Raw genomic sequence first — 12,319 nt, 5'->3', positions numbered from 1 at the left:
CATTATAACATTTTTAATAATAGCCACAACATAAATTAGATTTTCAGTTTTGAAAATAAAAATTTAAAAATGCATATTTTAAGCACAGGTCCCGTTCAGTCTCCTTGTTTTTTTTTTGAGCTTAACCCTTCAAGCCGGTATTTAGATTTTTAAAGCCCTACCCTATGCCGGTAATTTAAATGCCCAACCAGCAGCTGTATTACAGTACTAAAAGTAAAAAATTATAGCTTCAAAACTACTACACCAATTTAAACCAAATTTTCAGCAGAAGAATCATCCACTCTTTCGCATCTACAATCTATGTCTTTTCTTGTACGCTTCACTTGTATATCAATATCGTCGTCACTATCGCCACTACTCTGTTCAGAATCTTCTTTATTTTCATTACGATTTTCTGGCCCAAAGTCTTCATCACTTTCATCACTATCAAATTCACTACCATTATCAAATAGTCTAATGTTACTGTCACACATCTCATCTTAACATTCAGTAATTTGTTCCAATGTAAGATTACGCGATGTGCTTCACCCGGCCATTTTCATTTACTCACAGCTGACGCAACTGACTGAAAAAAGAGCATTCAACTTCGTAGAACAAAATCGTATTTCATCACCAATATGCAATCCTACGCATTTATAAAAACACAGAGAAGAAGAACAAAGCCTCGTGATTACACAGACCGAGTTGTTCAAATAAACATTCCAAGATGGCAGTGTTATGAAGTTTTGAAGCAAGCACTGCGAGACTGTCACGTCCACCTGCTGATACATACAACTTAACATGTGCGTGACATTCACATTCTCCCTGCCTGAAGGGTTAAAATTTTATTTATTGAATTAAATTATTTACTTACATAAGTTGACCTGATTTGTGCTACATTATTAAAGTCTAAAAAAAAAAAGTATGGGTACCATGATGTCCTTTGACTAATGGGTTTGAAATCAGGCCAAAGCTGGGATATATAAGAGGTATCTGAAATGTAATGCACACTGAAATTCAATGGGAGAACAAAATTTGTACAAGATGACATACACTCCATCTTCTAGTTTCATTACTCTACTAATAACATTGCAAATCTCGTTTGACTTGTAACCTCTCTTTTTCTGTTGGTCATCATTGTTATGGAGTTGAGTATGTCTGCATTGTCAATATGTCTAAAACAGTGTGCAACGATTGAATTTTTAACTCCAGAAAAAATGGATCCTAGTGACAATCATCATCTAAAAGCTGTTCATGATGATGAAACTGTTATCGAATTACTTTGAGTAAGTGGGGAATAACTACATTTTGTGCATAAGAACCTTATAAACCAGATATTGAGATGAATCGTGCAGTGGTTGACCAGTTTCTGCAATTGAGGAGATCATTAAGGAGGTGGATGAATTAATTGAAAATTACATTAAACACCTTAGAAGGTGTGTTTGTTGTGTTTAACAGCCCACAAGCCAATAATTCTGTAATACTATAATGCTTGGCCATACATAATGCAGCCACAAAGGCTCTTGTGAAGTTGAAATTTAATATATTCCACACCCAGTTATGCTCACCAAATTTGGTGCCCTGCTATTTTCACTTCTTTTCACAATTAAAGAGTGAAATTAAGGGTATTCCACCATGGATGATAATCTAAAGGCCCCAAGGAGGTCAAGTATCAAGAAAAGACTGCCAGCATTCTTTACTGATAGAATGAGAAAATTGGTTCACTATTGGGAGAAATGTGCAACTGTAAATGGTGTCTATATGGAAAAATAAGTTAAGTTTTGTAGCAAATAAAATCTACTTTTATGCCATATTAGTTTCATTTTAATATCTTTCATTTGCTAGTTAAAAGCAACTTTGCATTACGTTTTACCCATCCCTCGCACATAGTCAAATTTCAACATTTTTGGTCACCTGGTTTCGAGACATAAAGTAAAAACTGTTTAGAAATAATGTTGAATACCCACCCACCCCTAAATCAAATTCACTTAAAGCTTAAAACTCTTAATAAATAAATCTTATTAAAGCTCAATTTTTTGAGACTACTACACAATAAATAAAAATTTTAAAAAATGGTGAAAATTACTCTTCTTTTTTTAATTTGTCCAAAATTCAGTGCCATCACTGCTCCAATTTAAAAAAAATCTGCTGCAACAATAGCCAGTAAAGTAAAAATTATTACCTTGGATTATTTTTATAATTCTAAATATAAGTTGTAATTCTTTATTTTTTACAATTAATGAAATTATTTGCATTAACACATTTGTACTTTTCCGTCTAGATAGTGCTATAGCTGTAGAAGGTAAAGTTTTGTAATTGGTCCAATTTGGGCACATGCAGTTTTCACCGGATCTTGATGTTTTACACTAGGAAACACAAAATACCAGATGGAAATTTTACGGATGTTAATGTTTGTATGTACATTTGTGTTGGTCTTTATTCGCCTTATATCTCTAGAGCTACTTGACTGATTTTGATCAAACTTTGTCAGTTTAATTCTATATATGGGGCATTGATGTTATTAAATTTTCAACTTAAAAGCTCAAGGGGGTGGTGCTGTAGAGCAAGGTCACCCTCAGTTTCTCAATATTTCACCTAATTAAGGTCATATTTTTCATGGCACATTTGTTAACAATTAAAAAATAACATTTGAAAAACATTTTTGCAAAATTGCACCCGCACCCCAAAAAATGCTGTTGTAGTCATCTGTTATGTTGTGACGTCATAAATGAGTGGTAGAATTAAATAAACTAATAATATTTAAAGTGCAAAAAAGTAACTCTGTGTGGTTAAAAGTAACTCTGGTACGTTAATCCTCACGACTACACCAGTGTGCCGATTGTACAAGCAAAATTTGTTCTCTCTAAGTTGTGAACTACATTAGATTATTTAGTGCCAACCATTACTGCAAGTTTTGTATTTTTGTTGTATGTAAAATCAAAACATATATTTTTATGGCATAACCCTGGCTATAGGATGTAGGAAATTTGACACAAACCAAATTCATTTCAAAAAATGTTATAGTATTTCCAAGAATAAAAAGATTTCATCCCAGGCTTACCTAGAGTAAGGAATGAAGTAGTTATTATATTCTTCACCTAGAAAAATATAATGACCCACCAGGTTGGTCTAGTGGGTAACGCGTCTTCCCAAATCAGCTGATTTGGAAGTCAAGAGTTACAGCGTTCAAGTCCTAGTAAAGCCAGTTATTTTTACATGGATTTGAATACTAGATCGTGGATACCGGTGTTCTTTGGTGGTTGGGTTTCAATTAACCACACATCTCAGGAATGGTCGAACTGAGAATGTACAAGACTACACTTCATTTACACTCATACATATCATCCTCATTCATCCTCTGAAGAATTATCTAAACGGTAGTTACCGGAGGCTAAACAGGAAAAAGAAGAAGAAGACAAATATAATGTTCCATACCAACAAAAAGCCCACTGAAATGCGTGTTTCAACTTCTTTAAGTGGAATTTTTTCTTAGTTCACCACAGCAATTGACTGTATAATAGTCATTACATCATTACTTTCAGAGAAATCAATTCTGATTTGTACTTCTTGTAACTTACATACTTTACATATATCATAAGAAAATCAGTGACAATAGTATAGAGAAACAAATTAATGTGTTCCTTTCTGTAGTCATTATACACACATTTCCATTCAGTTGTGGAAAAATATTTTTTAAGTTAATGATTTCTGCTATTATCATTTTCTCCATTTCAGTATCCCTATAATTTGACGGGGTTTAAAAGTGATAAATTTCGTATAATCTATTGTACTGTACTTTTCTTCTTTTCATATTTCTAGTAATTTTTTAATTTTCATATTGTTTCAGGATTCAGTAGCAGAAATACAAAACAAAATAAATAAAACAAATGTTGAAGTATCTGATAAAATAACACCTAATTATAATAACACTGTTACTGAAAGCAGTTCTATAATTAATGAAAGTATTTGTGATAATAATTACGGTATTGGTAAAAATAATATGAAAAATTATGAAAATACAAATTGTAAAACCAATAATCTTGATAAAGTGAAAATGAATAATTCTAACCAAAAAAGTGATGAAAGTGTAACTAAATTAGATTCTGTAAATGGTAGTAATAAAAATAATAATAAAACCAGTTCTAGTAAATTGCAAGAAATTAAAATAGATTCACTGGATATTTGTTTAATCCAAGATAAATCTTTACAAACATCTAACTGCATTGATAATAGTGTTCATGATACTAACAAAAATATTTTAGACAATGCCAATATAAATATATCTGTTAATAATATTAGTAATGATATTTTTCATATACCTCGTTTTAGTTTATCTAGTGAAATATTAAATAATTATAGTTTACTGGAAAATGGGGATGAAATATTTTGTAAAAATTGTGGAGACTTTCATGTCGATGATTTCAGGTGTAATAAAGTGTTAATGATTGACAGTTATGATAATAATAATCAAATTAAAGAAAATAATGATATATCGCAGTTAAATATTATGTCGACTGTTTACAAAAAGTCAAATGAAAATACAGATGATTCTGTTAATACTTCATCAATTAGTGTTAATAATTCAGTTAAAAATATAAATAATAAAAACAATAATATTATGACTAAAACTAGAAAAAAAGGTGAACGATATCTACCGCAATTTAAATCAAAAGTAATTGCTTATGCAAAAACTCGTACCATTAAATCTGCTTCTATTAAATATAATGTAAGTGAAGGAACAATTTCGGAATGGATTCGTGCTAAGGTTAGAGAAGAAACTGGAGGTGGTCATTGTGGTCAATTTCAGGTAAAATATACTTTTAACATAAAATGTTATTTAATTGTTTTAAAAAAATTTTTCTGCCTGATTGTTACAGCAGTAGCTAATACTTTCTAATATGAGGATTTTTTTAATATGAGGATCATTCAGTAAATTAAGAGATGAACACCTGCAGTTAAAAAAATTTAATTAGATTATGATACTTTTAAAATCATATTTTGGCATCCCAGTCTGAATTTAAAGCAGCTAATTAACAGCTATTTTAATACATGTAACTACCATAAATCATTTAGTAATTACAGTGTTTTGTAAAGTACACTTTTGAAAAATTATGTTAATTAGATTTCTTGTTTCAGAAGCTTAAAACCATTTTAAATATTCTTCTCTATGCTTAAGTAATATATCAGGTATTCCAAATGAAACTGTGCGCTAATGTTTATTGAATTTAATTTATCATATCAAAATAACAATGATGAAAAGAAAAGTAGCCCTTACTACAATGAATTTTTCTTTATAAGAGATGATCAATACAGTCACCATCTATCTTTAAGTGTACCTAAATACGTTTCAACATGTTTCAAAATATATGCTGAAACACCAAAAGAATGATTGCAACTACAAATTCAGTTATGTTATTTAGCTCATCCAAGCTATGAGGCTGTTTTTGTAAAAAGATCCTTTCATTGCTTCCCATATATAAAAATCTGTAGATATAAGATCTTGGAATCTCGGTGGCCATATTTGTTTTGAAATGAGTCCAGCCCCTTGAATGCACTAAATTCAATAATAAATTTAGTGAAACATTGGCGGTGTGCATTGCTTCATCTTGTTGAAAGTATGCTTCAGTAATGTCATCCTCATTTATTTGGCCAATGAAAGGATAAATGATTTCATTGCAGTAACAACTTGAGTTTGCTGTATTCTGGAAAAACTAAATGATTATCCACTTACATGGTATAGCTCACCAAACTCTAATTTTTTATCATCTAATGATTGTTTCAAGATTTCCTTAGGTCTATTCACAGACCACACCTGACTCTCCTTGCTGTTGACATGATTTTATAAATGAAACTACAATTTATCTGAAAAAATGTTGTATTGAGAATGTCTTCTTTTTCAGATCCAGGTAATTCTTTTTAACTGCATAGTTTCATTAAGTATACCTGTTCATATAAGTTGAAAAATCATACAAATTTTCATAAGTGGTACTGATAACCAGTGTTACGAAATATAGGTTTCAAAATTAACCCACCGGGTTGGTCCAGTGGTGAACATTTCTTCCCAAATCAGTTGATTTGGAAGTCGAGAGTTCCAGTGTTCAACTCCTAGTAAAGTCAGTTATTTTTATATGGATTTGAATACTAGATTATGGATATCGGTGCTCTTTAGTGGTTGGGTTTCAATTAACCACACATCTCAGGAATGGTCGAACTGAGACAGTACAAGACTACACTTTATTTACACGCATACATATCATCCTCTGAAGTAATACCTGAATGGTAATTCCCAGAGGCTAAACAGGAAAAAGAAAAGAAAAAAGTTCTTAAATATATAAGTTCACTTATGCTTTGCCGTGACGTCCAGTTCTGCGGATTCTTACCGGTGAAGTTCTAACGAACTTCTTGATGAAATGTTTATATAATGTAAATGCATGAAAAATTATGATGTTACACACATGACATTACATACATACATACATACTCGCCACTTTCTTATTTGTTGTATTTGATGGTTTTTTTATACAGGTATATTTGTATCAATGTCATTTTCAGTTATCTAAATATCATTGTCATTGGTTTCAGTTTATCTGTGTGTAATTTGCACAGTTGAGTGTCAGTAAGATTTTCGTCTTCACTCAGATCACTTTCACTACTTGATTCGACATCACTGTCATGTAAATATTCATATTTAGAGTTACTTTCAGCACTAAATGCATTGTTCCTACTCTTTTTTTGCAAAATATGCTTTAGTTCTTCTGCAGATAATTTTTTTTTAACATTAAATTGTTATCTCTTTGACAGAAATGAACCTGAAATTTCACCATCAGTCATTATGAAAATAACAGAATAGTTTTGGGACCACAAACTATTTTATAACATTTAAGTATTGAACTAACATGCCACATAAAGGTTAACAGCTGAACTAAAAGGTCAACATAATTAAAGTGCATTTCGTATGATTTGTGTGTAGGCCGCCATATAGTGCCAACGACCCCTGACATAACTGCCTAGGGGTGTCAATTGGTGACTGTGGCGCATAACATGTTAAGCTATTTTTCTCATAAAATTTACAGAAGAAAATAATTACATAAGAATTCATTAAAGAAGTATTGTACTTTTTTCAACAATGAAGTAAAAATAAAACAATATAAAATTAAAAATAATGTACATTAAAAGCAGATCCTTTTAAATTGATTTTATTGTACTTTAAAAAAAAAAAAATGAAATTATTTTTCTGCAACTTTGATGTAATTTTGTGAAGAGCTGGATTTTTTTTGATTATCTATAAAATGCAGTGAGCTCATTTCAAACATTTCTTTCTTTTTTAATATCTAAAAAGATACTATTAGAATGAAAAATAGAACAAATTAAAAATCCTCTAGGATATATCATGTTTTCTCAAGGCATTTTAGTAATTGAAAAAATAGCTAAAGAGAAAATAAAATATATTGTACTTAAAAGAATTTCTTATAGTTCCTTTTATTTTAACAGCCTTTCAAAAGGAGGTCCTCCATTTCAATTCAAATGTGTATATGTTCTAGTTTTCCTCTTCACTGAATGAACTGATTTCAATGATTGTTTTTTGTTTTATAGAGAAACGTCTTCTGATGGTCCCCAGATGTTTTCCAGATAATCTAAGATTTTTCAGATAACTTAAGTGGAAGATTTTTAAAATAAATTATTAGACTGTTTATGAGGATGACTTAATATTTCTATTTTTTTTTTTCTATCACAATCACTCACTGCTTATCACTAGATTTTTATGGCAAAAATTTACAAAGTTTATAGCATTTTCTCACAAAAATTTAAAAAAAGTTGTTGGACAACTAAATTATACTTAACTTTCCAGATGATTTTTTTCAAGATGCAGGTTTCTTATGAATTGCATTTGTTCATATAGGTATTGTTTTTTTTAAATCTTATTTAAATTTTAAATAAAGCTAAAAAAGTGAAAAATTAGTAACCCTTTAAAGATATTCAACTCAGAAAAAAATGCTGTGAGCACTAAAAAAATTAACCTTTTCCAATTTTCTTAATTTTGATTTTGAAGTCTGTGCCAGTTTAACAAGTTATGAGTTTATTGGTAGTTATTTTTAATTTAGTACTGATTTCAAAAGTAAAGTTGAAAGTATTATTTTAATTTGGTTTTATTTTTTTATAATTAAGTTTTTTAAATCTTTTTTTCTATATTCAGATTCTATTTATTTTTTTATCTGATATGGTACCTTTATTTGAGTTTGTGAAAATATTTTTTTATAAATGGTATTATAATTTTCTAGAATATGTAATAAGTTCAGTTTTTAATGAATGTAGGATTTTGGAAAACACCATTTTTTGGATCCCTAATCAAAAAAAATCTCAAGATAATTTTTTTGTTTTTTCATACATCTGGGTTAAGTTTATATGTCTGCCAAATTTCAATTTATTATGACTCTGAAGTGAATTTTTTGATGCAGACTGAGACAGATGAATATGACTAAAGATATTGAATGTAAGTATTTTTAATCAAAGGTATAATTTATTAATAAAAGATAATAATTGAAGGAAATATATCTGTTACTTATAAAATTTGTACGGATGAATTACTTCAATAACTTTGTAATTTATAATCAATGTAATTGCAGTAAATTCTAAACATCGTTGCAAAGGAATAAATCCACATCTTGACTCTCTATGAGATAAATTGTACTTGATGCTGCCGGTAGAGTGCTACAATAATAACCATTCTTTGAATATAAAGTGCGCACTGATTACATCACATTCAGTGTAACATACAGTTCTCTTGTAAAGTGTAGAAACAAACAGTAGACATCCATTTAGGATAGCCTGCTAGCCGTCAATTTCAGAGTTGTTACAAAAATGATCAAATTGTAACTCTATTTTTTTGTGGTCATGCAGAAAAATGCTTTGATAAAATATATTTGGTATTTATATATTCATTTAATGTTACAGTATGTTATTAAACTCACTTGCTGTTACTTATGTCAATAGATATTTGTACTGTGTGAAAAATATCAAACCTGCTGATTAAAATTCAATTTTTTTTAATGGAGTAGAGATCAACTCCATATTCCCCCTTAGAGATGAATAAATACTGACAGGTCATAATTATTCTACTAGGCTAGAATTCATTACAGTAATAATTACATGAAAATCACTATTTTTTTGTCCAGAAGTTTCTTTATTAAAAAGATGTATTGCTTTATGTTATTTCAAGCAAAGGTTTTTTGTATTTAAAAAAATGTAATTTAAAAAACTTAGAATTGTATTGAAGAGAAGTTGAGTTAAATTACTCTGTGTTTTAATTTGAAAAAATTGCAGTATGTTTAATAGATTAAACTTACTGATAGTTATAATCAAAACATACCTTTAAAAACTTTATGATAGTAAAAATAATTTTTGTTTTTTTTTTTTTTTTTTAATTAGAATTCTTCACAGGAAGATACAGCTGAAAAATGTTTTATTAAATGGCTTGGTGAAATGCGGAAAGAACAACGCTTGTTGAGTCAGAGTATTATATATGGTAAAGTTAATGATATTATTAATAAATACCAAAACAATAAACAATTTACTAAGAAATTATCATGGCTTAAACTATATTTTGAAAGGTTTGTAAGATTTTAATATTTTAAAAATACTTTATTAATTTTAAACCTATTTTATTTGTATTAATATGGACTTTAACCTCTTATTTTTTTATTATTACTTTATATATTTTGTGAATATCATCTTATCAAGATTATCCCATAGTTTTCCTTGATCCTTCCTGATGTAATGAACCAGTTCCTTTACAACCATTGGATAGCATATCTATTCATTACTAATATGATAAAAATAACTTGTAACTTTGTATAAGACTGACTAAAATATTTATTCATGTAAGTAAAAAAATATTTAATATTTTTACTCAACATTTTTCTGTTCTTTTATATTTTTTGGGATCCAGATGAGGTATTTTAATTTTCTTTTAGGTATTTCTTGGTTAATTTTATCTAACGTTTACAGAATATTTTTTGTCTTTTACTGATTTACTTATAGTATATCTTAACTTAAAATTTGACATCCTTTTTTTAAATTTGAATAGGACTGTACGTTAACAAATAATAGACGAAACGAATAATTCTTCAAATACGTTTTCAAATGTTTTCTGCAATTTCAAACATATATGTTCAAAGTAGAAAAAATGAAACATATTCTTTTTATTTTAGTATTTATGATTAGTTTTTATCAGATCTTCTATTTTAGAAACACAAGTTTTATATTTTAAACCATTTTTAAGTTTTATTTGATGATGTGCAAGATGACTTTTTTGGATATAGTTTAATAATCATTAAAAATGAAAAATTTTGGTGAACATTAAAGATGATTTTTCTATAATTTCTAATACATTACTTGTACTGCAATAATTGCATTTTAGAAAATTATCTATTGTAAATTTTTTTGTGTAGTGTATAATTTAAAAAAAAAATTAGTCACATAAAATTTAATGTGTATGAAATATAGTTACTTAAATAACTAATTTATAAGTATATAACAAGTATAATTTATATTAACAAGTGTATATCAATAATTATATTAGTGTATAACTAATTAGTGGTATGGTGAATTAAATTTAATTTAATGCTTGTAAGATAGCAAGTGTAAAAGCAATATCTATGGCTAGAAATTGGCTGAAAGTTATCGTAATTCTGTAAGTGTTATGTAAATTATATAAATGTTGTAACTGTAATGGTTGTAAACTACCAAAAGAATACTACAAAAGAAGCAAGCATCCTGTACCTGGCCTACTTGAGAAGATGAGTGAGGTGGTTCATCTGGATTGAACCAAATATACGGTTGCATATCAGCATGCCAAATCCACTGAAATGCAGGAGGTATTCTGCTTCAGAAGTAACATAGTGATGTGATGTTTAATACAGTGACTGGCTATTTAAAGAACATCATTAATAAAGAAAAAGTAGTTATTAGTGGTGTCTCTTATATACATACATACATACATACATATATATATATATATATTTATATATATCAGTTGCTTAACATCAATTGCAAAGAAAAATAATTTAAAGCAACATAAGGTTATAATGTATCTCTTCCAGTTACATTCAAAAAGGGAAGTATTTAAGTTTATAATTTGATTCCAGGTTAAAAAATATAGTAAATTCTAGTAATATTACTGAAAAAGTTTTTCTATCAAAAAGTCGTATTGGATACCCTGTTCAGTTTAAAATGGAAGTAGCATTATATGCTGAAAAGGTTAGTCAACAAGCAGCTGCTCGTGTTTTCTGTGTAGCTCGTAAACGAGTTTTTGAGTGGTTAGAAACTAGGAAAACAAAAGGTAATGTTTAATAGAAAAATATAGTTTTTTTTTCTAATGTTAATCATAAATAAAATTTTGTTGAGTTATCTAAGTTGATTTAGTGAGCTCCATTGTGGGAATAATAGCATAGCTTTCTTTTATTTAGAAGATGTTCTGGATTTGAATACCAGTTAGATGTGCATTTTTTCATGTGCTACAAAATTAATTTCTCGTAAAAACAGTACACAAATTGCAACTGGGGTTCAACCAGTAATTGCGAGCATAAATAAATAAATCTTTATGTTTATGATCTTTTATACATATTTTCAAAACATCATTAACAGTTTTTTATTGTTTCAGTTGCTCTTTAATGAGCTTCAATTAAATTCATCTGTTTATGTATTGAAATCTCAGAATGAATACAAGTAACATGAAACTGAACAATTGATTATGATAATTAACAGTTGGCTGAATAAACAATGTTTAGATAAAATAATATTGTGTTAATTGCATTAAGCTTTTGAATTTGCTTTCAATTTTTCAATCAAATTTCTAACCCACTACTATATAATATTTTATATGATATTAGAAAAATAAAATAATAAATGAGGTTCAAGGAATTAATCGGCCATGTTTCATGTTTATAATTCAGAACTGCATCTTTGATAGCACAGTAGACATGTTCAGTCGTTTGCTATTGGAAACAGATTTTAATCTCATAGGGACATCCTTGTATAATATTTATTTTGGAAATAAGCTTTAATGCTTTTCAATTGCCCGTAAACATTAAATAATATGAAATGTCTAATAAAGTTGTTGAAAAGCTTTTCAAAAGATTTGCTATAATATATTAAACACAATAAAATAAAAATTAATATAGTAGGTAATGTTATAGAATCTTTAGGACAGTAAAACTCATGTGATTGGCTGATTTTATCTGTTGCCAATGGTTATACTGAATAGAATTGTAACTATTATGGTGATTTTTGTATTTTTTTAAAAATGAAAATAAAGATTGCTGTTAATTACATTTTAATTGCT

The 12,319-nt window shown here is 28.4% G+C and overlaps 1 protein-coding gene across 2 annotated transcripts in view; it reads left to right on the top strand.

Moving 5' to 3' along the window:
• LOC142333163 (uncharacterized) overlaps positions 1-12,319 on the top strand; it is a 37,834-nt gene that overhangs the window by 4,594 nt on the left and 20,921 nt on the right. For both annotated transcript variants that reach the window (XM_075380106.1, XM_075380108.1), the window contains exons 3-5: positions 3,827-4,786; positions 9,406-9,587; positions 11,124-11,317. In XM_075380106.1, the coding sequence (XP_075236221.1) occupies positions 3,827-4,786; positions 9,406-9,587; positions 11,124-11,317 (1,336 nt within the window). The remainder of the gene's footprint in view (positions 1-3,826; positions 4,787-9,405; positions 9,588-11,123; positions 11,318-12,319) is intronic.

The sequence above is a fragment of the Lycorma delicatula genome, chromosome 12 (genome assembly GCF_047948215.1).
Source record: "Lycorma delicatula isolate Av1 chromosome 12, ASM4794821v1, whole genome shotgun sequence".
NCBI classification, from domain to species: domain Eukaryota; kingdom Metazoa; phylum Arthropoda; class Insecta; order Hemiptera; family Fulgoridae; genus Lycorma; species Lycorma delicatula.
This window is presented reverse-complemented; position numbering and strand designations above follow the sequence as displayed.